Source organism: Nicotiana sylvestris, chromosome 1, assembly GCF_000393655.2.
Source record: "Nicotiana sylvestris chromosome 1, ASM39365v2, whole genome shotgun sequence".
In the NCBI taxonomy this organism is placed as follows: domain Eukaryota; kingdom Viridiplantae; phylum Streptophyta; class Magnoliopsida; order Solanales; family Solanaceae; genus Nicotiana; species Nicotiana sylvestris.
The window spans coordinates 187,715,235-187,740,575 of NC_091057.1; the positions used below are offsets into that span (position 1 = coordinate 187,715,235).

The 25,341-nt window shown below is 36.8% G+C and overlaps 3 protein-coding genes across 8 annotated transcripts; 2 read left to right on the plus strand and 1 right to left on the minus strand.

The window, feature by feature from the left end:
• On the plus strand, positions 1-5,848 carry LOC104243444 (metal-independent phosphoserine phosphatase). The gene is made up of 6 exons (XM_009798630.2): positions 1-146; positions 2,408-2,488; positions 3,515-3,643; positions 4,855-4,917; positions 5,028-5,152; positions 5,411-5,848. Exons 1-6 carry the CDS (start codon positions 48-50, stop codon positions 5,601-5,603), a joined length of 690 nt encoding a protein of 229 aa, XP_009796932.1. The 5' UTR covers positions 1-47; the 3' UTR covers positions 5,604-5,848.
• A 1,062-nt stretch (positions 5,849-6,910) lies between these two features.
• On the minus strand, positions 6,911-12,548 carry LOC104243443 (uncharacterized). The gene is made up of 10 exons (XM_009798629.2): positions 12,393-12,548; positions 12,225-12,283; positions 12,072-12,112; positions 11,414-11,445; positions 11,084-11,112; positions 10,888-10,924; positions 10,659-10,715; positions 8,260-8,336; positions 7,865-7,938; positions 6,911-7,211 (listed from the first exon to the last, which is right to left on the minus strand). Exons 1-10 carry the CDS (start codon positions 12,474-12,476, stop codon positions 7,192-7,194), a joined length of 510 nt encoding a protein of 169 aa, XP_009796931.1. The 5' UTR covers positions 12,477-12,548; the 3' UTR covers positions 6,911-7,191.
• A 1,723-nt stretch (positions 12,549-14,271) lies between these two features.
• On the plus strand, positions 14,272-19,605 carry LOC104243442 (uncharacterized). 6 transcript variants are annotated; one of them, XM_070172561.1, is made up of 5 exons: positions 14,281-14,389; positions 15,737-15,841; positions 17,434-18,145; positions 18,240-18,326; positions 19,210-19,605. In XM_070172561.1, the coding sequence occupies exons 3-5, from the start codon at positions 17,434-17,436 to the stop codon at positions 19,284-19,286; spliced, it is 876 nt and encodes a 291-aa protein (XP_070028662.1). In that variant the 5' UTR covers positions 14,281-14,389; positions 15,737-15,841; the 3' UTR covers positions 19,287-19,605. The 6 variants fall into 6 exon arrangements, with proteins under 6 accessions (XP_009796929.1, XP_070028662.1, XP_009796928.1 ...); XM_009798626.2 differs by having other exon boundaries at positions 18,243-18,326; XM_070172550.1 differs by having other exon boundaries at positions 15,737-15,828.
• Positions 19,606-25,341: the final 5,736 nt, after the last annotated feature.

A 25,341-nucleotide genomic window follows, 5' to 3' on the forward strand; every position in this document is an offset into this window, starting at 1 on the left:
ATGCGTAGCGAATAAAGGAACAGCACAGAAGAGTGGAGAGTTAAAGAATGGCAGAAGGCGGCGTTAGGTTTGTGGGGAACAGATATTGGGTGCTGAGGCATGGCAAAAGCATTCCCAACGAAATGGGCCTCATTGTTTCCTCCATGGTCCGTCCATTTCTTTTTTCTCTACTTCATTATATGCTAAAACAACTTTTCACTTCCTGTGTTATTTCGCTCCTGATACTATTCTGTAATGTTTATCTGTCAGTTAATCGGCTCCAAAATCAAAATTTTAATTTGGGTTAATTCTCTTTACTGGAGTATGATGAAGCTATCCACCTTATTAGGAGGATGGTGGAACAATACAGGATAAGAAGAAGAATCTCCACATGGTGTTTATCGATCTAGAGAAAGCGTACGACAAGGTTCCTAGGGAGGTCTTATGGAGATGCTTAGAGGCTAAAGGGGTCCCGGTTGCCTACATTAGGGCGATTAAGGACATGTATGATGGAGCTAAGACTCGGGTTAGGACAGCAGGAGGCGATTCCGATTATTTTCCGGTTATTACGGGGTTGCACCAAGGGTCTGCGTTCAGCCCTTTCCTATTTGCCCTGGTGATGGATGCTATAACGCATCATATTCAAGGGGAGGTACCATGGTGCATGCTATTTGTTGATGACATAGTCCTAATCGACGAGACACGATGCGGCGTCAGCGAGAGGTTAGAGGTTTGAAGATATGCCCTTGAGTCCAAAGGTTTCAGGTCGAGCAGGACGAAGACGGAATACCTTGAGTGTGCAAATTTGGGGCAGAGCCGACGGAAGCGGGAGTGGAAGTGAGGCTTGATTCTCAAGTCATCCCTAAGAGGGGTAGTTTCAAGTACCTGGGGTCGTTTATTCAGGGGTCCGGGGAGATCGACGAGGATGTCACACACCGTATAGGGGTGGGGTGGATGAAATGGAGGTTAGCGACGGGAGTCCTGTGTGACAAGAAAGTGCCACTGTTACTGAAAGGTAAATTTTATAGGGCAGTGGTTAGGCCTGCTATGTTGTATGGGACCGAGTGTTGGCCGGTGAAGATCTCACACATCCAGAGGATGAAAGTTGCAGAGATGAGGATGTTGAGGTGGATGTGTGGGCATATAAGGAAGGATAAGATTAGAAATGTAGATATTCGAGAGAAGGTGGGTGTGGCCCCCATGGAGGACAAGATGCGGAAGCAAGACTCAGATGGTTCGGGCACATTCAGAGGAGGAACACTGATGCACCGGTGAGAAGGTGTGAGCGACTGGCTGTGGTGGGTACGGGGAGAGGTAGAGGGAGACCTAAGAAGTATTGGGGAGAGGTGATCAGGCAGAATATGGCGCGACTTAGGGTTACTGAAGACATAGCCCTTAACAGAGAATTATGGAGATCGAGCATTAAGGTTGTAGGTTAGGGGAAATTGTGATTTCTTTTTACAGCGCACTAGAGTGAGACTAGCCAGTTAGGAATTAGTCTTAGGATGTTATTGATCAGCTACAGATGATGGGCTTTATCTGCTGTTTATTAGTATACCTTACATCTTTGTCGTATTTCCTATATCTCTTATATTGCTGTTATTTTGTTATTTTATGGTATTTATGTTATGTTATGGATTTTATGGTATTGTATGTTATTTTATTATGAGTCTATTGATAGTACTAATATAATGTCTCTTGTTGCCTTCTTGAGCCGAGGGACTCCTGGAAACAGCCTCTCTGCCCCTCGGGGTAGAGGTAAGGTCTGCGTACATATTACCCTCCTCAGACCCCACTTGTGGGATTACACTGGGTTGTTGTTGTTGTCTCTTTACTGGAGTATTTTCTTTAATAATGTTTTTTTTTTACAGTTAACAGTACATTTTAGCTAGTGTTCTAAAGGACTGAGCTTGCTTTCTGCTTGTCTTTTTTGAATTTTCCTTATAAAGTAACCAACTTTGACTAAATGCCATTGCACATTTGACATTCATTTGGTAGTCCACGGTTTGCCCTAACAACTGGTAAAGTTTGCAGCTTTTGAATACATAATTAAAAAAAGGCAACCTCCTCTCTGGCTATGTTCCACTAACCCATCAACACAATGATCTTCCTCTTCCTGCCCCGTGGCGCTCTACTTAGATTGGAATACTTGCTTTAAGTAATTGACACATTGTACAGCGTGATCGCATTAATCACTTAGTTCCAAATAATAAGACAGACAGACCTTCTTTCTATTATTAACACAGTTCAATCAACTAACGTTAATTGGGATAGATGGTTTACCTAGCAGCGGGAATGCACAGACCTTTAAAAGTCGGAACAATACAACATTTGACTGTTTGAGAGTTGGCTGAAATGATATTTTTTCCCTTGTTACTATATTTTTCTTGGCAATCTCAGTTACTGAAAAGAGCCATTATCTTTACAGGAAAATGGAGAACTTGAACAATATAAGTTGGCTCCTGAAGGAATCAAACAGGCTGAATTGGCTGGAGAGTCATTCCTAAAGGTTGGTATTCCCATTGAATTCTCAATTTTTGGTTTCCCAGAGTAGTCCGCGGCAGACATTTCATGATTCAGATGTTCCACCTATATAGGTATGGAGTTACGTGCACCATAATTGCTGTCGGCCATTGCTTTCCCTAGTTATTTTTAAACATTTGACTATGTATGGTGTTGTATGTCCTGGAATCCTATCACCTACCTCTTTTTGATGCTCAGAAACTTATTATATTCCAGTGAAATCCCTTGGGATTTTACAATGCCTCTTTTCTAAAAAGTTTGGATGCTAGATCCATGTCCATTTCTCATTATAAGAACAATCATTGCGATGTCATAGTTTTGAAGTTAGCAACACTTCCTCATCCAAGGTAGACAGTATAATGAGGATAAGGAGATGGTGACATGTTAAACAACCGGAAACTCAGGTCACATGTGAACAATCTGTTTCTTTTTCAGTGTCAAATCTTGGATAAAGTTGGAGGGTATGTAGTGGTTGAAAGAAAAATCTAAGCAACTCAGAGAAAGTGAACTAGTATTACCAAGCAAGTGCTCATTACAAGTAAATGATGAGTTCTATCTTCAGCGATAACATGATTCACATAAGCAAAAGAAAAAGTTTTAACCAAAACTGTCTAAGTAGAAGAGCGGGAAGAGAAAAGTGTTTTCTGAAAGGACCATGTATGGGCTTCTATCCCCTTAAACATTATCATGTGGAGGCTCACCTTTTGTCAAACTAAATGCTTTCTCCAGTTGTGAAATCATGTTTCCCTAGAGGCTTAGAGTTGAAACAGCCAGTTTATCTCCATAATCCATACTTTATGGCAACTAACAGAGTCTCCTGGTGATTAGCACCTTGATGTATGTATTTCTGTTTGCTGCCCTTCAGTTGAAGACAGGTAAAGACAGACTGTCGTATCGTTCCTGATTCTGAGTAATTACATATTAGTTACTTTTTTTGAGCTAAAAAGGGTCTATCCCTTCTCTATAAGCTTAGTTCAATGGTATTTACAGGCAATCTGTTTTCTGATAACAGGCACTGAAAGAAGATGAAGTACCACTTGAAAATGTTCGAATCTGCTACTCTCCCTTCTCGAGGACCACTCATACTGCACAAGTGGTTGCATCAGTTCTAGATATTTCTTTTGAAGGACCGCAATGTATGGTAAGTCTTATCCGTCCGTCACAGGGACATATAGGCCCTCTTGTAACCTCTTTTTGTATATTTTTATTATTTGCTTATTTTGTTGCAAGGTTGTATTCAAGTAATTTTTGGCTTATTAATAAGTTAAAAAAAGGTTTTGTAAGTGTTATCATGGTACTTTTGTTTGCAGAGGTACTTGAGATCTAAGTTGCTCCGACATGGCAGTTTAAGTGCCGCACCCGTGTCGACACGACACTAGTATGGGTGTGAGTATAGGATCCGTACTGGATTTGTTCAAACAATTTTGGGTACTTTGACCACGATGGAAGGAAAAATTCGAGACGAGATACCATTTGATTCCCAAAATCAAAACCAAAACTAGGGTAAATTTGAAGAAAATAGCATACCTTATTTAGGAAATCAACCTTTTACTTATCTACAGCTTGAGAATAAAAAAAGAAATCCAAACTTTACAAGCTATGCGTAAGTATTCCACAAAATTTCTCATAATTTAGAGATATTTTTATATTTTTATTTTTCTGAATTAATTTTAGCCGGATCCCCGCACCCGTATTCATATTAGGATTCGTATCGCCGAATCATAGAATTAACATCTCGAAAGATCCGCACCCGTGTCAGACACCCGCACCCTTGTCCGAGCAACTTAGCTTGAGATAATCAATTCATAAAGCTCTGATCACTGTTATTAGAACCCATGACATGAATAGAGAGTAAAAGTAGCAAGGACCTATAGCAACAAAGTCATTTCATAGGCTGAGATCTCGTTTTGTCCTATTGATATAAGCCATTCAGTTGAGAAATGCTCATGTAAATAACAAGGATGAACTGTTTGGTCTATATCTCTTTTTCGGGCAATATCTCTTTTTCACCTGGCATCGTGTCTTCCTTAAATGCACATTTCTAGATTTATATGCTTAAACTGAATTGCTATGTACTTTTCCTTCTGGTGATGAATTTGATTTAGCTGCATAACTTTTCATCTTTTATATCATTTTTTGCCTGATGCCCTCGATCCAATCAACACTAAGCCTAAAAAGCTTTTTGAGTGTTACATAAGGTAAAGCTCCATTTCCTTTTCCCCCCTGCCTTTCCTGTCACGGTGAGATGCTTCTAAGCTAAAACAATTGATCGATTGGTATGTTATGATTTTGGCTTTAAGACGAGTAGATTCTGCTGATAAGCTCTGAGTTCAGACAATTTTGTTATTACAGGTTCTAGAAGATCTTCGGGAGCGTTTCTTTGGTCCTTCATATGAACTTAAGTCTCATGATAAAGTGAGTTGTTATTTGTTCTCTGCATTTCAAAATCAAGTGGATCCTCAACATTTATAAGCATTTGCACTTGGTTTGTGTCTCTCAGACTGATTAATTATGTCTGATTTCAGTATCCAGATATATGGGCTCTAGATGAGAAGGATCCATTCATGCAGCCTGAAGGGGGAGAAAGTGTTGCAGATGTAGTGTCTAGACTCACAAGTGCATTGATTAACATGGAGTCACAATTTCGAGGGTAATGTTGTGCTTTTAACTCCAACATTAATCATGTAGAGTAGGAAGTTTTTTAGTGCTAATGAGGTTTGCTTATTCTTTTTAACAAGTGAAGGAAATTTTGCATGGCAATAGAATCACAGTTCATGCTTAAATTCAAGATTCTCCTAGTGTTTCACATATTCCCGCTAATGAGGAGACCATAAGCCTTTAATTGCATTTTCATGATATCTGATGGACTTATAAATAACGATTGTGGTCTGGAACACTGCAATTGCAGATGCACAGTGTTGGTGGTCAGCCATGGCGACCCTCTGCAAATTTTCCAGACGGTACTAAATGCAGCTACGGATTACAAAGGATCCTGTGAAAATGACTTGACATCAAGAATACAAGCAGTCAAAATCCCTTCTGTTCTGTCGCAGCACCGGAGGTTTGCTCTACAAACAGGAGAATTGCGCTCAGTAGTATAATCCACAGCTTGAACTGCACATTCTGAAACATTCTGTCAGCTCATGCTGTTATTCTTCTCTATACATTCTGAATCCCCTTTCTAATTTATCTGTGTCTAGGGATAATAATTTGGTTTTAACAAATATTTGAAACTAATGAAGTATAAATCGAATAAGGAACAGCAGAATATTCAGTTTGCAATCTCCTTTGCTAGGGAGGTGAGCTGCTGTATGAGTACATCCACTGGAGAGCTTTTCTAATGGGCTTCTGGAATCTTTTTGGTTCTCCCCACCCCATCCCGGAAGAGTACCGAGTCAATATGAGGGGAAATTTATACTTTTAACCTCTTAGTTCTATGTTAGCCTATGGATGATAAACATGTTAAGAAAGAAGTCAGAAGATCTACTTCTCCATTCAAGATTTATACTCCCAACTCTTGGCCAGATGACCTTTATGTATTAAACCAATTGCTTCCTGTTCCAATAATGGCTTTTCGTCCTTAATGATTGTGAAAGTTAGGGTGATAAAGATGGAGATTAAGGCAGAACAGACTCTTCCATGTCTTATTTGCCACAATCTTACCGGATTAGAGGCTAATGTTCAGGTTATTGCCAACTGATCCTTGAAGTTATACACACACACACACACACAGAGGGAGGGAGGGACTTTGTGTCCAAAATAAAAATGGTTAGGCGCTTATATAGCGCTGTTTAAATTTCTCTACCTGAAATGCCATGTTTTGCTACCAAAGAATCACTTGAATCACCTATTCTCTATTTACATGCTAGAGTCATGCTTCAAAATACTGGACGCTGTTTCCGTACGAGAGCAAATCGGCAATTACAGCAAATCTGCTTTGCTTTTCCCGATATGCAGAAACGTTAGGTTAGATGATTTATTGACTATATTAAATTCATCATCAGTAATACTATGTCTGATTGCGATTTTTATCTCTGTATTTATAATCCTTGCATTACTTACTATTCAACAACCAATTAACTATGTTAAATTCAATGCAAAATAGCAAGAGATTTTTCAGCAACACATGTATTAGATTACCAGATGCCCCTTGAAACTATTACTTGTTTAGTTAATCATCTTTAATTATGTTTCTTTTGCTTTTTGAAAGTGTTTATATTATTGATTCTATAATCACTAAAGAATCTTAACAAAGAAAAACAAAGGAGAAATGCATGACTTGTTAACTAACTTTTATTTTTTGCCTCATATTATAGTATAACTCACTGTAATTTTCATCTTAAAAATATTGCTTGTTTGACATAATTAAAAATGGATGATTCTAAATATTATTTTATTCACACAACAATAAAACCAACAAGTTTGATAAAGCAATTAATATGCGCTAAGGTACAAGTTTTAAATGTACATTGTATATCAATCCATGCATTACAATCCTGGTATAACTTGTGCACGAACAAAAAGAATCCTTGGTACTCCAACCATACACCGGTTGCTCTAGCCTCTTCTTAAATCATTGCATTTTACAGAAAATCGCACAAAGCACCTTACTTTCAAGTCACCAATGCTAATAGCAGTGAGGCTAAGGTCATACTCAGCAACTGGAAACTGGATAGTGAGATGACGGCCTTAGATTCTACAATTAGCAGCTGCAAATAAGAAAAGAGGAAGGGAAAAAGACTGCTGTTATAAAACGAAGCATGCTACATTGTATTCATAAAGCAAACAAAAAATCTTGACCAAAAATGGATGACAACCACTGATACCGGTGGGATAGATGCAAACAGGGTTATATAAGTCTTATATTTATTTCAATAATCTCACCCCATAACTAAAGGTAAATGTTGAACATTTCCCAAATCCCTAAAGGAATCATTTCCGTTCTATTGTTCCTTCTCCTTGCATGCCAACGGGAAAAGAGCATCATACATATCCGTCAAGGATAGGGATGGTGATTAACTCCATTGGCATGCGAGACAAGCGTAACAGTTTGGAAGGGCAGACATCCAGATAACTACGGTCATCCGAATGAATAACACAATCTTCAGTAACAAGTGAGCTTTACCATTTTGTGGCTTCAAGCAGACTATTAAATGGGAAGACTTCCAGCACAGACAATAAGTGGGGTTTATGGGTTCACCACTCAGAGGATGAGTAAATGCTACCAGAAGCCACCTTTTCTGAAGAACCTCTGAATGGACTTTCGATGGGAATCCCTCCCATCTCTACTACAGATACCAATTGGCGGAATGCAAAATGAAAGGCAGTATCACAAAGACAAGAAGATAATGAAATGACTCACTGCAGTAGATAAATTGGTTGATATCAAGAGTCACTCGGCCTTGCTTGCCTGTATCAAATGAATCAAAAAGGTTCCTGCAAAGATCAAGAATATTATTAAAGTTTTTGCTAAGAAGTTCAAACTGAACTAACATCTGAGAACTATTGGAATTGCAGCTCCACTGAATCACATTTAGCCTCATCAAGACCTACAAATCTTTGTAGTTGAAATGAATGTCTATCTCAAACACTAATTGACGTGTCTTAACCAAGAATCCTTCCTAAGTTCTAAGGAAGATGTCAGTGACTCAATTTCAAAGTGCCAGATATAAAACAAGTGGCCCTCATCATATACATCGATCATGAATATTATAAATGCAAGCGACAACCATCTCATGTAAATAAAGATCTACTCACCGTGCAGACTGTACAAAGATACAAAGAGATATGAAGTCATCAAGCCTGAATTTTCCATTCTTGTTCCTATCAAAACTCTGCAGAATTTACCCAGAAAAGGAACTATATCAGTTCAAAAGCAGAGGACCAGAAAGAACTTTTTTCACCCTCAAACCAATTAACATACAATGTATCACATGACATTCCAAATGCGTATCTTAGTTAAAATAACTAATTAACTAAATGTCATCCTGCGAGTAACCCTCCACGCGGACAACCAATTGAGTACCCGTGACTGCATGGTAATACAAAAGGTGTAGTAATGAAATCATTAAGCTGTTGTTATTTTTTCCCCTGATCAGTAAAGGCAGCGAATTAAGCTATGTTTTATCGTAGCATTTTATCATCCAGCTTTCATGAACCACAAAAAAAAGAAAAAGCAGAATAACAATTTAATAAAGTTCGTGAGTATCTGATTGCTCATTCTGACTATCTGCCACAACCTTCACCATAATCATCACAATCAGCGCTATGACTATGGTTTGCTAGCTATAGCAAGCCATTAACTATCACCTTTTCACATACCTTTTATTCTTTTAACATGTTTAGAATACCACCAGGTCATTATAAATACAAAAGAAATTTAAATTAAAAAAAAGATCCTTGGGCTTTAAGTGAAAAGCCAAGGGCAATTTCTTCTAATCCATACTGCTAGCTTCAATTAAAATATGGCAGAATACATAGTTTACCCCCCTGACCTTGAGGTCAAATCCCTGTGACACACTCCTTCAGAACAGGCAACCTTTTATACATGCAACCTTTTAAAAGTGTGTCTAAGACACACCTGCTCGGTGCTTGACCACTTTCTTCCCAGCAAGTGTAATTCACACACACCATTAATATCGTGACACGTGTCATTAACTATTAAAAGAAAAAAAGAAAATTACGTTTAAAAATCTCCATCTTCTTAAAAAAGGAAAAAAGAAATAGAAAAGCTCCCTCATCTTCTTAATCTACCCAAGACACCATTTTAGCCAAAATACATCCCTAAAAATGGCTCTAAACAACAAAAATCCCAAAGTTTCTTCTTCCTCAAATAATTTAAAAGGCGAAAACCAACAATCCAGCGTGGCTATCAGCTTTGGAACGAATTTAAAACTAGATTATGTTGACCATATGGGCAATATTTATTTGTAGGTGCTTTCTTTCTCAAAAAAAATTGTTATAATTTGGAGTTGGAAAATTCCATTTTGAATCATGTGCTCATTATTTGAAGTCTCTTCATTTAACTCCTTAATCCCTTAGCATTCGAAGCTCTTATTTTGAGCTTTTGCTACATTGACAGTGCTTGAAAATTAGAACATTGGGGATTGTGATAAAGAATTTGAAATGGGTTTCATTGAATTGGTGGTAAAGTAGTGGCTTTTTTCCTTTGTAGTTTATGGGTTTTATTTTTGAACAACGTAAATGGAAAAAAACTATGGTGTGCATAGATTGAGGTAGGTGATGTTGGCGGCAACAATGGAGGATGGCGGCGGAGCATCGATGAAGGAATGGTGAAGATGGGGGCTAAAGAATGTTTTTAAAAAATAAATTTAAGATTTTAAAAAATTTGATGAAAACAGAAGACAGATAAAAAAAAAAAAAATGAAAATAACTGGACACATGGTGTCAATTTATAGCTCCATACACAAAAAAGTTAATGCTCATTCGCTTCTATTGGGTGTAAATCACACGATACCAGGTGAGCAAAAGTGGTGTGTTTTAGACACACTTTTAAAAGGTTGCCCGTATTGAAAGAGTGTGTCATAGGGATTTGACCTCAAGGCCAGGGGGTAAACTATGTATTCTGCCATTAAAATATAGTTTAACCACATACATGTCAATAGGAACTCCATGCCTATACTTTTTTCTTCTCTTCTATGAATATGGTTTAAAAAACTAAAACGGGTAACCAAGAGTACTTGAACAATTTTAATGCTTTTTTCAAATTATGTCATTTGGTTGTCAAGACCAGTTATTTACGAACTTTTCCTTCTCTTCTATGAAATACAGTATAAACAACTAAAGGAATAACAAAAGGAACATAGAATAAATAATGCTTTTTCTGATATATGTCATTTGGTTGTCGAATTTTATTTTGACACTAACAACTTCATTAGCTTTTGTTTTGATGATGAAACAAAGATATGAGCTACAAGAGAAAATATGCAATGTAGGTAAAATGAACAGCCTTTTCAGTTTCATTGGTGCTTTGAGAATAAGATACTACATATTAGTGTAGGTCTCAAGGAAGTACATCAACCTTCTCATAACACACATTAAGTCCATTGAATGAGTATATTTCTGCATACCACTTCACAAAGAACAATAACTACTGAATCTCATAACCATAATGAATTCTATAACAATTATAATACCTCGCACACAGTGTATAATGCAGGAGAGTCGAGGTGGAATCCTATTTTTATCAACGCCTGCAAATGATGCAACAATTTCATTGATAGATTATTGTCCATTGCAAATAAGCAGGCTGTTAAAGACCATTCGGCAGCCCAAGCATTCTTTCCTCGCCATCAGAAGGTCTGAAATGTACTAATAAGCAAACACAATAAGGCAGAAGGAGTTTGAGATTAAGGAATTTCTTGCCTCGTAAACATCATCTGGGACAAGGAATCCACGACCCCTAATTCAATAACCAAAATAATATAAGGATTAACTTCCTAAAAATATATTTCAAATTCCAACCAATGACATGATGAAGTATTAGGGGACTCAAAGTGTACCATATTAACAAAAGAAAGCAAGCAACAAATGGGAATGCTTTACCAAAAAATAAATTCACCTCTCCAAGTCTGAGAACACATGTTGCACCTACAAATGATAGATTGATGGTTCATATAAATCAAACAATTGAAAACATTTGAAAGAACACAACTTAGGAAAATGAGAACCATCTATAGGAAAAGAAGAAAGACACCATTGAATTCATGCAACACTAAGGATTTCATTCTAGTGCTGCCAAGATGAGGTTGTGCAACTATTGCCAAATTCTGTGTATGAGAAAACACAGCAAGGTGCCACTCAAATCACATGCAAATTGCATACAGAAAGACCAGATAATGTTATTGAAAAAAAAACATATACAAAAATATAACTTGGGAAGAAAGCTGACCTTCAGCAGAAACTTGTTAAGTTCAACAAACTCTGGCAAACAAAGATAAGATTAATAACAGTATAAGAATCTCAACGGAACAATTATTAAGCATAAACCCAATTGCACCAAAATAAAGTAAAGGAGGGCCTAAAGTAGACTGAACAGCAGCTTAGCACTGGGGATCTAGACAATGCTTTGATATATCTCATGCCCGGAGAGTCGGAAGCAGTAGCTTCTATTAACAGTCTGTCCCTCTCTTTCTCTCTCATTATATATAAAAGTAAGAAAAAGGGAATTCTATGTTAAGGTTAAGCTAACATTTCATATATGCTCATAATGTCTTTTGAAATATCTCCTTCCTAGTCTACCTTATAAAAAAAATGGCAGCCCAGTGCACTAAGCTCTCGCTATGCGCGAGGTCCAGGGAAGGGCAGCATCTTATATTGATTTCATTTTCCTTGTAGACATTCCCACTCTCCTAGCTCAAAGCACATATGTGTTTGCTTTTCTCTTTTTCTCTTTCATTGTTACTTCGAGACGTCCAAGTTTTATAACGATCTTATTTGAGATTACATCACTGTGATTGAGAAGATTTCTATAATTAAACAAAAAGCACAAAACTCATGAAACTCTATTAATGAGAGTAGAGAGACAATCAGCAAGAGATCATCCTCACCTTCAAAACTCATAGTTCCATTCTTGTCAAAATCATACATCCTGAAAATTGATATAAAATGGAAGAAATAAAATAACAATTGGTAAAAACCTGTGTAGTAATTATTTGGATGTTATTGTCTCGTAACTTAATACAAAGATGGAAAAAGAAAACCTGATCATTTGCTGGACAACAGAGATAGGAAATTCTAAATTTCCAATTGCAAAAGCACTCTGAAAAGTAACGATCCCAAACAGGGCCGCGCAGTATAAAAGGAAGGCGTCAAGTTCAGTATCGGAATACGTAAAACAGAAGGCTTAAATCTACAAAACCAAAACAGACCTTGAGTTGAATAGCAGTGATACTGCCGATTTTCTCCGAGTCGACCCGATCGAACCACTCTCTCAGAATCGCCGAGCTTTCCATTTTCTTCTACTGCTTCCCTCCGCTCCGCAATCGTACTTCTTGCTCACCAATGTCCTTTTATTAATTGCACTTTTGATCCTTCATCTATTTGTAAATTTTAATTTACTTCCTATATAATATTTCACTATATATAGTTCTACTCCATTAAATTAAAATGATATGTGTTTTTTCACCCGTTGAAGTACTATTTAGATTGTTTTTTTATAATTATATTTGTATTGCCTTATTGCAAACTAAAAAATAAATATATTTTTAAAATTAAAATGATTCATATTCATACATTTATTGAGTTAAACAAATAAGACAATGTTTAAAAGGCGAAGGCATGAGACGATGCGTTTAACCTTACACGAAGCATATTGACCCTTGAAGTGCAAATATTTTATAAATCACTTTGGCTTATAAGTTGTTGTAAAATTTATTTATTTTATTATCTTACAAAGTGGACAATGTAAGTACTTAATAGCATAAAATATCAAAATTAAAATTACATCACATTGATTTATCAATTACAATTCATATTTATGATGATATGTAGATGATTATGATTACTATTAATACTAGGAGGGCGAGAGTAATGAAAGTATTAATGCAATTAAAATCGGTAATGGGTTAACATGTATGTTCATGCAATTATCTTAAGCTTTAAGCTTAATAAGAATTAGGTTAATTGTTGAGGGAATAAAAAACGTTCATACGTATATCGACTATTTGCACTAAAATTAGGTTAATTTACTTTAGAAGAGCATTTGTCACAAGTTGAGTTGAGTTAGTTTCATTTTAAATTCTACGATTGATTGTAAAAATAATTGCTAAATGAAAATACTAGTTATGTCCATTTATAAGTAGCTTATTATAAAAATTAGTTAAATCATAAAATATTACTAATATTAGCCAATTAACTATTTGTAGTAAAAAAAAAAATCAAATTGTTGCTTTCTTTTGAGTGGGTATTATTAGAATAAATTGGACACATCTCAAGAAGCTTGAATCTCAGTTTTGGGATGATTTGGTGGAGTTTTGAGGTAGTTTGAATTGAAAATTCGAAGTAGAAGATGAATATGAAAAAATGATATGTGTATCACACTGTAGATCACTTGTGTATCAGATATGTATCATATTTGTATCAAATGTGTATCACATGTACATCCATGTATAACTGCGTGTGGGATATATGCGTGATACATGTTTGATACATGTGTCACAGAAGAACTTTTTGAACTCGATTTTAACTACGAATTTTGATACCAATTCAGTCCAAATCACCTCCAATCTTCCTCAAATTTTATATATTGACTTATCAATATGTTTCAATGAATCTCAACCATACCCATTGAAAAAAGTCCTTTTTTGCTTAGATTTTTGGAATCTTGTATATATATTTTTTCCTATATTTAATCACCTTATTTGCTACCTCGTCCATGAAGTTTCTTTCCCATCTTGCATCTAGTGTTGCTAATCACGCTTGAAAATATGTAAGGAGCTCTTTGTATGTGATTTTTGGAAAGAAAAAACCTTATTTCTTTGTGTTTTCAATTTTTATATGTACTTGGCGAGTTTTGGTAGGTCTATGATTAATGGCCAGAGGTTGGTAAGTGGAAATTTTTTGGGACATTTCAATCAGATTCCCAATTTGAAATATATAAAAATAAAATAAACATCTAATTCATTTGTTGGTTGGGCCTGAAAATTAGAAAATTTGGGTCTAATTGGACCACATCCCAAATGGGCCACATGAGAATTGGGCCGAAACGGGTCACAATAATAACCAATGATTCTCCTCTTAGCACACACCAGACAGGCACGATCAACAATTTGAGGGCCACTGGTTGTTTGTGCCCGCTATTCCTCCGTCGTTGTGATTACCTTCCACCTTCTGAAGAAATTGGCAGCATATCCGTGTACATATTAAGGTACTTATTTCATTTATTTTCTCAATTTATTTTTTGATATGTTAGATTATAGTTATGCAATCCAATTCTGTCGAATTGATATTTGATACTGTAAGCAATTTTATAGCTCATTATTGTTGGTTTATTGATTCATGGTATAAAGCTTCTGCTAAGTTGGATTTTAAATATATTCAAAAGAATTTCTGTATCCGCTGTTACACGGATTGCACTATACTACTATTGCTGGAGAAAGGGATCTCTGTTTTCTTTATTGAGAGTTTGGTATCACTGTATTGCATTGCTCTAAAAGAAAAAAGCTTCCTAATTTTAGCTATGAACATTGTAATTCAAAGGTGATTCTGTTGTCCAGGAAAGATTAATGAATAGGCTTACGGGAAGATCAGGTTATGACCAATTCTTCTACTTAACCCATTTTAAACTGCCCCATATTTTTTGCCATATCCATTATCTTTTCTAAGCTTAATCACCAAACGAATACGCTGAGATAGATAGAGAGAGAGAACTGCTTTTATTAGCTTAATACATTAAACTATAGTTTACAAACTTCCTCAGCTCTGTTCTCTTTTTTTAAGCTAATATACCACCACGGAGGTTACCTAGTGGCTAATTTTATTAATAAAGATTCCAAATTGAGTGCAGAACGAGTGTACACTATTACAATGAAAACAAACCATGTCTAATGAAATAATGAAACTATCTAATGTCATCTTTGAATTTATATAATATTCCAAGATGAACTCACATCGAACAAAATAATAAAATGCTCGAAAGAAATGAAGTGTCCACACTGCCAACGATTTCATTTTGTGCAAGCTGCTTTCCACCTTGAAGTATCCGAATGCCACAGAATAGAACCATTGCCCCATCATCCGCCACCATCTGCTAATGAAACTCTTCATGGTATAGAATGTCACTGTTTTCTTCCCTTCACTGCTTTGGTTCTCAACGATGGTCACTGTAGCTTATCCAAATTCAAAATGCCCTTTCTTTGGTGTCCAGCTCCACAAATGAAGGCTAAGTCTGCCAAATGACCAGCTAGCTTGTTACCTCAGCTCAGCTAGCTTGTTACCTCAGCTCTATTCTCTTGTATCAAATGACTTGGTTATTTTTCTGTAAACCTGTCATTGCTCAAATTTCCGAGACGAATCATTCTATTAGTAGTATCTGCAAAAGTGCTTCTCTAAACCATGCAGATTAAGTGGACACATTCAAACCAATTTTAGCAGAACTTATTTTATTTATCTCAGTTTAGTAAATTTTGTTGGATCCTCTTCCCTTTTGCTCTTTGTTTGGTGAAAAATGCTGAACTGGGAATATGTTCTCATCTGAGTTGCTGCTTCTTTTCAGAGCTGCAGATAATTTTCATTATGTCTTGGAATGGAACCACCTCGAATGGAACATTTTCTTCTTCTCATGTCATGCTCCATCATCTCGACGCGGTGAGCCTATGAGGTGAGACTGTGAGAGTAATATTCCCGACTCCATCACACATGAGATACATTTAGTCCATTTTCTGCATGATTTCTTTGCTTAGGACATACATATGTACTTGACAATCAAATGTAGGCATACATTGCATTTGTTCTAAATTCATTATTTATCAAGTTTCTTTTCATCCATGCAATTGTTTTATGTAAATCATGTCCTATTTATTTTTCCCTACACCACTCCTTGCTGTGAACATTTGAAATAAAATCCTACATTAATCTCGAATAGGGTCAAGATCACTGCTACCTATGAAGCCCCAACACCCTAGAGTATCTTTCTTTGGCCTCTCCTAGATGTGTAAAACTAGAATTATCTGATTATCTCCCAAGTACCACTACTTTGTTGAACAACTGCTGGGATGAATTGGTCCCTCTACAACACTGCGGCTCAAAATGGTTATCTTCTTAACTTCTGTTTTAAATTTTTCGGGTTTTCCTTATAATATTCTGAAAAGAAAATGATTTCAGTTATTAAGACACAGCTTTCCAAAAGAAAAAATTGAAAAGAACCTTTCAAAAGTTAAACACGCTCATTGAGTGTGGCAGGGTTGCTATCTACACCTAACTTGTGCTAGTTTTTATAGTTTGGGACTTGATGTTGCAAATCTGTTGGAAGTAGTTACCTTCTCTGAGATAATTCTAGAGCTGATGGATTTGTTCCACTTAAGGAGCTTATTGATTAGTATATGCTTGTTCCTTCTATTATAATCAGTGCATAAGAAAAAGTGGTTTTGAATTTATCATGGTGAAGATTGAAGAGTTGTATTCTAATGGTTGAGTATCACTTTTTTTTCCGTGAATGGTGAATGAATTATAGCAAGCCAGGGCTTTAATATTAAAAGCAAATATTTTTAAAAGAAAAGCGCAAAGAAGCAACAAGGTGCAGGGTTTGAAGCGAAAAGCAAGAAATGAAGCGCACAACTTACAGAAAATTACAAGCTACCAAACATATATGAATTTAGTACTATATAATGATCAAATTGCAATTGCAAGATTAATTTTATCATCATCCAATATACAGTAATACTGATATTAATCGAACTCTTCAAATTTGAGATTCAAAGAACCAACAACTTTGTGTTTGGATCACTTTGTGCATTATTGTTTGAAGCGCGTGAGACTCATGAAGCGATAATCCCTCGCTTCACCTTGCTCATCCTTTTAAGCGAAGAAGAGATAGACTTTTAATAACGTTGTTTAAAACACGTTAAATGTAAAACAACAACAACAAACCCAGTATAGTCCCATAAGTGGAGTGTGGGGACGGTAGATAGTACGCAAACCTTACCCCTACAGTGAAAAACACGTTAAATGTGTTTTTGCAAAAAGAAAAAAAAATGAGGTATACGTAGTAATGCTTTTTATTGTCTTCTTATAGTTATTGTCTCATTTCCAAATTGTAGATGAATTTAGAGAGTATCAGAAGAGCATATTGATTTGGAGTGGTTGCTGTTATATGATAAAGAAGACATTTTTTAACTTTTACACTTAAGATTTGTTCATATTTACTAGAAAAGGCAAGATCTATTTAATTGTCTAACATACACCTTCTCTTAGATGGGTCAACAAACAGTAGATTCAAAAACAAGTGACCACGGGAAGGCTAATACTAAATCTGGTGTACCCAAGCATGATAAACCGCTATCAGTGCCAGAAGCTGTAATGGGTACTGCAGTACAAGATTCGCAGAGCGAGAATGTGGTTGCAGCCTCCAAATCAATTGAAAGCCCACTATTTCCTGAAGCGAACAATATGGTCAATAATGTTTCTAATATAACTGGCTCCAAAAGACCTACTCCTGAATGCCTAGTGAACCCACTCAACCGATGCTCAACAAACAATTCTGGTAGCGGGCATCTTGTCTATGTTCGTAGAAGACCTGACGGAGAGTTAAGCAAGACTGCTGCTAGTAACAACCAAAGTGGTGTTACTGATTATTCACAACTGAAAAAGCTTAGTCAACATGATGAGAAAGCTCAGACCGAAATCCAGATAAAAGAAGCTAGATATTACGTTCCAGAAGTTTCATCAATGTCAAGGACTCCTTCGAGGGGCTCCTTGTCCATGAAACCTTCAGTTCCTCCGTCTACAGGAGAGTCCAACAACAATTTAGCTTCAGTTAATGTTAGCAACTATCAAGTAACTTCTACCAGCCTATTGTTGGATAATCCCAAGAAGGTTAATTTTAAGCATTGGGAAGAGCGGTATTTCCAATTGCAGAACTTATTGCACAAACTGGAGCAATCAAAGCAAGAGGATTATATCCAGAGTATGTATTCAAATTTCTTGAGGCTTGTTCACTGAATTATCTGTTTGTAGTAATCCTTCTTCTCACTCATTTGCTCAAATATAATCTCATCTAGCAGTGCTTCGTTCTCTGTCCTCTGTTGACCTAAGCAAACATGCTGTTGAACTGGAGAAGAGGTCCATCCGGCTTGCATTGGAGGAAGGTACTTTGTGATTTTGCTTTTATTGTTGCTTTATTATAGCCCTAGAGATATGTGTAATTTTACTACAGAAATTTGAATGAAAAAGTAAGTAAACCTGCAGACTCTATTGTTGTACTCTTGGATTTGCCTTGAAGTATCTTTTTCCATTTTTTGATGAGTTGGATTTTTCTGGTTGATCTTATAAGATGCATTTTGCTTCAAGAATTGACTCCTGTCCGTTTAGTATTTTACTTGGCAAGAAATGATACAGGATGGTGTTTGATATCTCGTAAAGTCTTGTGTCTGTATTTGCCTTGGTTCTAATGAAAGGGATGACCTAGAAGATAGTTATGAATTGGACTACAAGCTAATTGTGCATTTTTCTCTATAGAATCTTTTCGGGTAAGCCATTCTCACAGTCCTGGGAATGGCCTCTGACTAAGTTTTGGTAAATTTGAATCCTAAAAAGAGGATGAATGGTGCATTGTATGGATTAACATTTTGTTAGTTACTCTTGGTTTAAGTTTGGAGTGGTTATATAATATTGTTGCATTGACTGCTATATGATAGGACTAGGTGTTTGAATCCAATGCAATCAAGGTCCTTCCTTGTGGCATCTGAAAGAGAATCACGGCCACATTTGATACCGGACCTAATTTTAATTATTGTGCTTTTGACTCGTTTCCTCTCTCCCCTCTTTGTTCCAGTGTGATGGTGAATAGAAAAGGAAAAAAAAGAAAGATCGTCTCATGTTTGCAGTTTTCAACCCAGAAAAAAATTTATTAAATTGAGGATTTCCTAATCTATAGAATTTTAGCACAATTAGTCCTAAAGACCTTTTTGGTGCTGGTATTGATTCTAAATTTCACCTTCTTTTTTTTTGTTTTCTTCTTAAATTTCTCAGCGAAAGAGGTGCAACGAGTAAGAGTCTCGGATGTTTTGGGGAAATATCCAATGAACCCCAATAGCTCTGTAGCTTGACGTCCTGAACAGCTTCCGAAGGAAGGAAATGTGACTGTACTGTAAAACAGAGTTTGTACATTTTGTAACCTGATATTCACTAGTGTCGTAGTTAGAGTCTCTGTCTGGTCTTAGCCAGTTAATGTGTTGTACTATTCTTTGTTAATACTAACTTATAGTGCCTTCTAATGAGGAAATGGTAATGGCATTCCTCAGGTCCATCTACAATAGTTGAGATTGAATTCTTGTGCTTAATGTATCATGTAAATCTCTTTTTATCTATGCTTAGTTGTAGAACTTAGTCGAAAAGAAAAAGAATCTGTTGCTCAGTTGTGGACAAGATTTTGGCAGAAATTTGTTGTGGGGTTGCAATCTGTTTTCATGATGAATTTGCGAATACCTGGCCATATAATCAGCCCCAGCCAATATTGGATTGAGATGTAGTTGATTGATTGTTCTTGTGATCGTTACTGAGTTGAAACAAAAATCAGAAAAATGTTAGAAGAATAAAGAAATATATAAAATAGTAAAGAATCAGAAATATTCCGAGTCCACAATTTTCTTGTGCGTCCTTAAGGAATTTTAACCCCCTCACACGTTGCCAAGATAATGGATTAAATCCTCCCAGGATAAAACGGAATAAACCTTCCTGCAACAGTGGCAATACAAACTGCAGGATACCAACGAACTCAAAGAACTGAGCAAAAACACACTTACGAATTTGAGAGAGAGAGACTGTGAATTAGGATGCAGTATATTCAGAAAGAAAGAACTTCTAGAGTGTTTTTCGTATTTGGAAGATGCAGCCTTGCCTCAGAATTTATAGGCAAATATCAGAAGATGTGTCTGGAAAGGTGCCTTTTCAGAAAATACGTGGCCTGCCGCGGTTCTACCGCGATCGCGGCCGAACCGCGGCCAGAGAGCCTCTCTGAATCTGACTGCCGCGATTCTACCGCGGTCGCGGCAAGGCCCTCTGAACGTTCAGCAGTGATTTGACATTTAATTAATTATTAAATAATTAAATAAATTTTGTTCAAAAATAATCTTATCGATCGATCATTTGACAAATCCAAATCCAAAGCCAAAGCCAAAGCCGAGCCGAGCGAGCGACGACGACGGCGCGAGGGTTCATTCTCTTCAACTCCTTTTAAGAGCTTTAAGAAGTGAATCGATCGATCATTTGACAAATCCAAAGCCAAAGCCAAAGCCGAGCGAGCGACGACGACGGTGCGAGGGTTCATTCTCTTCAACTCCTTTTAAGAGCTTTAAGAAGTGAATCTATATATAAGCACATAAATGTGATTGTCCCTCACCAATGAGGGATAAAGTGCAAGACAAAAGTTCACTTCTTCAAATTTTCATTTTCCCTCCATTTCCAATTCACACTTCTTCTCTTTTAAAGCCCAATAGCTTAAAGTCCAACAATCCCCCACATGAATGGGAATGGCTGTATCAAGAAAGATCATAGATGAAAGCTATGTGATTTTGCAAGTAAGGATTTATTGCATCTGGATAAGTAGGTTTCCCTTTGAACTTTCTGTAGTGAATATATATCGGATATACTCGGTCAATCGGTAGATTTGATATCTTTGAACCGTCGAACTTTAGTGTATACCTAGACAGCCATATGTCACACAACCAACCCTTAACCGTCTTTTGGTTCTCATTGTTGTGTTCGTTTTAGCCATGAACACCGCCTGGTTTCATAAATGCGTAGAGAATTGGCCTTACAGAATTCTCATTGAAGCGGCTTCTACTTCACACTTACATAGGTGATTCCTAAACGTGTAATCCTTTAGATTGACACTATTTGATAAATACCTCATCAAACTTAGGTAATCATTAAAGAACGTGTAAAGTTCTATCCTTGTTACTGAACATTGTCTTCATCACGAGAATGGACCAAAGTTTTTATTTTGACAATGTTGAACCGGTCAATCATAACTTTGTTTGAGCTCCTTGAACCTAGATCTCGGAACAACCAAAATTCTAGGTAGAGTTACCGCCATGTTGACTTGTCCTCGGCCATAGTCTCATTCCCTTAGATGATTTCTCAACTCCCTCTCTAGTTAAGCCTTTTGTAAGTGGATCCGCAACATTATCCTTTGATCTTACATAATCAATAGTGATAATTCCACTAGAAAGTAGTTGTCTAACGGTATTATGTCTTCGTCGTATATGACGAGACTTTCCGTTATACATAACGCTCCCTGCCCGTCCTATTGCAGCCTCACTATCGCAATGTATGCAAATAGGAGCCACAGGTTTCGTCCAGAACGGAATGTCTTCTAAAAATTCCGAAGCCATTCAGCTTCTTCACCGGCTTTATCCAATGCTATAAACTCTGATTCCATTGTAGAGCGAGCAATACATGTCTGTTTGGAAGACTTCCAAGATACTGCTCCTCCACCAACAATAAACACATATCCACTTGTGGACTTTGTTTCTGATGAGCCAGTTATCCAATTAGCATCATTATATCCTTCAATAACCGCAGGATATTTATTGTAGTATAAAGCGTAGTCTTGGGTATACTCCAAATATCCCAGAGCTCGTTTCATAGCCACCCAGTGATGCTTGTTGGGATTACTTGTGAATCGACTAAGTTTACTTATTGTACAAGCTATATCGGGTCGTGTACAGTTCATGATGTACATTAGACTTCCCAACACACGAGCATACTCCAATTGAGACGTACTTTCGCTTTTATTCTTCATAAGATGATGGTTTAAGTCAATTGGAGTCCTTGCACTTCTAAATTCCAAGTATTTGAATTTTTCAAGTACCATTTTCACGTAATGTGATTGAGACAAAGCTAGACCTTGAGGAGTCCTCTGGATTTTAATTCCTAGAATTACATCGGCAACTCCTAAGTCTTTCATATCAAACTTACTAGCAAGCATATGTTTAGTAGCTTGAATGTCGGCAATGTCTTTGCTCATTATTAGCATATCATCAACATATAAGCAAACAATGACTATATGATTTGGAACGTTCTTAATGTAAACACATTTATCACATTCATTAATCTTAAAACCATTTGGCAACATTGTTTGGTCAAATTTCGCACGCCATTGCTTGGGTGCTTGTTTTAGTCCATAAAGAGACTTAACAAGTCTACACACCTTCTTTTCTTTTCCCGGAACCACAAACCCCTCAGGTTGGTTCATGTAAATTTCTTCCTCAAGATCACCATTTAAGAAGGCTGTTTTTACATCCATTTGATGGATTTGAAGACCATACAAGGCGGCTAACGCTATTAGCATCCGAATAGATGTAATTCTTGTTACCGGCGAGTATGTGTCAAAATAGTCAAGACCTTCTCGTTGTCTAAATCCTTTGACAACAAGTCTTGCCTTGTATTTGTCAATAGTACCATCGTCCTTCATTTTCTTCTTGAAAATCCATTTAGAACCCAATGTTTTGTTACCTGGAGGAAGATCAACCAATTCCCAGGTATGGTTGCTCAATATGGATTCTATTTCACTATTGACAGCTTCTTTCCAATATTGTGCTTCTGAGGAAGACATTGCTTCCTTGAAGGTACGAGGCTCATTTTCTAACAGAAAAGTCAGAAAATCTGGACCGAATGAAGTAGATATCCTTTGACGTTTACTTCTTCTTGGATTTTCTTCATTAGGCATACCATCTGTTATTTCCTCCCGAGGTCGTTTTGACTTTTGGCAGGTCACTTCACTTTCCTTTTTATACGGATAAATAGTTTCAAAGAATTCAGCATTATCTGATTCTATTATTGTATTAATGTGAATCTCAGGATTTTCTGATTTATGAACCAGAAAACGATATGCCTTGCTATTGGTTACATATCCAATAAACACACAATCAACCGTTTTTGGACCTATCTTAACCCTTTTAGGTTTAGGAACTTGTACCTTAGCTAAACACCCCCACACTTTGAAGTATTTCAAGCTAGGCTTCCTTCCTTTCCACTTTTCATAAGGAATGGACTGTGTTTTACTATGAGGTACACGGTTGATTATCCGGTTAGCTGTAAGTATAGCTTCCCCCCACAAGTTTTGTGGTAAGCCAGAACTTATTAGCAATGCATTCATCATCTCCTTCAATGTTCGATTCTTCCTCTCCGCAATTCCATTAGATTGTGGAGAGTAAGGGGCAGTTGTTTGGTGAATAATGCCATTTTCCAAACAAATTTCTTCAAAAGGAGATTCATATTCGCCACCCCTATCACTTCTTATCATTTTGATCTTTTTGTTTAGTTGCGTTTCAACTTCACTCTTGTATTGCTTGAAAGCATTAATTGCCTCATCTTTACTATTAAGTAAATAAACATAGCAGTATCTCGTGCTATCGTCAATAAAAGTAATAAAATACTTTTTCCCACCGCGAGATGGTGTTGACTTCATGTCGCAAATATCTGTGTGAATTAAGTCTAAAGGACTTGAATTCCTTTCAACGGACTTATAAGGATGCTTAGCATACTTTGATTCCACACATATTTGACATTTGGAATTAATGCAATCAAATTTTGGCAATACTTCTAGATTTATCATCTTCCGCAATGTTTTGAAGTTTACGTGACCTAAACGCGAATGCCATAAAGTGTTTGACTCAAGTAAGTAAGAAGAAACATTCACTTTATTGATAGGAACTGCTATTACATTTAGCTTAAAAAGGCCCTCATTTAGGTAACCTTTTCCTACATATACATCGTTCTTACTAAGTACAACACTATTAGAAACAAAAATACATTTGAATCCATTCTTGACAAGAAGTGAGGTAGACACAAGATTCTTGCGAATTTCTGGAACATGGAGGACTTGATTTAGAGTCACTATTTTTCCCGACGTCATCTTCAACGCAATCTTGCCAACTCCTTCAATTTTGGCCGTAGATGAATTTCCCATGAAGATTGTCTCGTCGGGTCCTGCGGGGGCATAAGAAGAAAATAACTCCTTGTTAGCACAAACATGGCGGGTGGCTCCAGAATCTATCCACCATTCTTTTGGATTTCCTACCAAATTGCATTCAGACAACATGGCACATAAGTCCTCCATTTCATCTTCAACCATGTTAGCTTGATTCTTTTTCTTCTTATCATTCTTGGGCGCACGACAATCCACGACCTTATGCCCAGATCTTCCACAGTTGTGGAAATTACCCTTGAACTTTTTCCTGCTTGGGTAATTCTTTGGTCCGGAAGCCTTCTTCCTCTTCTTATTTTGTGGCGCCTCCTCAACAACGTTTGCCCCCATTATTGTCGAGTTTCCACGTGACTTCTTTTCAGCATTTTTGTTGTCTTCTTCTATCCTCAGACGAACAATCAAGTCTTCTAGTGTCATCTCCTTCCGCTTGTGTTTAAGATAGTTCTTAAAATCCTTCCACAACGGAGGTAACTTTTCAATGAAAGCAGCGACTTGAAAGGCCTCATTTATGACCATACCTTCAATAACAAATTCATAATTAATAATAAGATAAATCTTATTAATAAAATTATTGATTCGGGTCATACCTTCAGCAAGGAGGTCATGCACAATGACTTGTAATTCTTGGACTTGAGTTATGACGGACCTAGTGTCATTCATCTTGAAATCCAAAAACCTTGCAGCCACGAATTTCTTAAGTCCAACATCCTCAGTCTTGTACTTCTTCTCAAGTGCATTCCATAATGCTTTTGAAGTTTCCATGACACTATAGACATTGTACAAGCCATCTTCCAAACAACTCAATATGTAGTTTTTGCACAAGAAATCAGAATGTTTCCATGCTTCAGTTACAACAAGTCGTTCATCATCCGGAGTATTTTCAGCCATGACCGGAGGATCCTCCTTGATGAAACGTTGCAAACTCAACGTAGTAAGATAGAAGAACATCTTCATTTGCCAACGTTTGAAGTCAATACCGGAAAACTTTCCGGGTTTTTCTGCCGGTGCCATAGCATGAGCAGGAGTAGAACGGCTTGTAACAGCAGCAACCGTTCCCGCAACACTTCCATTAGTTTGGTTTTCATTCGTCATATTTCTGTAAAGTTGAAAACAATACAGAACTTGTTAATCAGTGAAGTTTTTGATATCTTCAAACTGAATACCAAACCAAC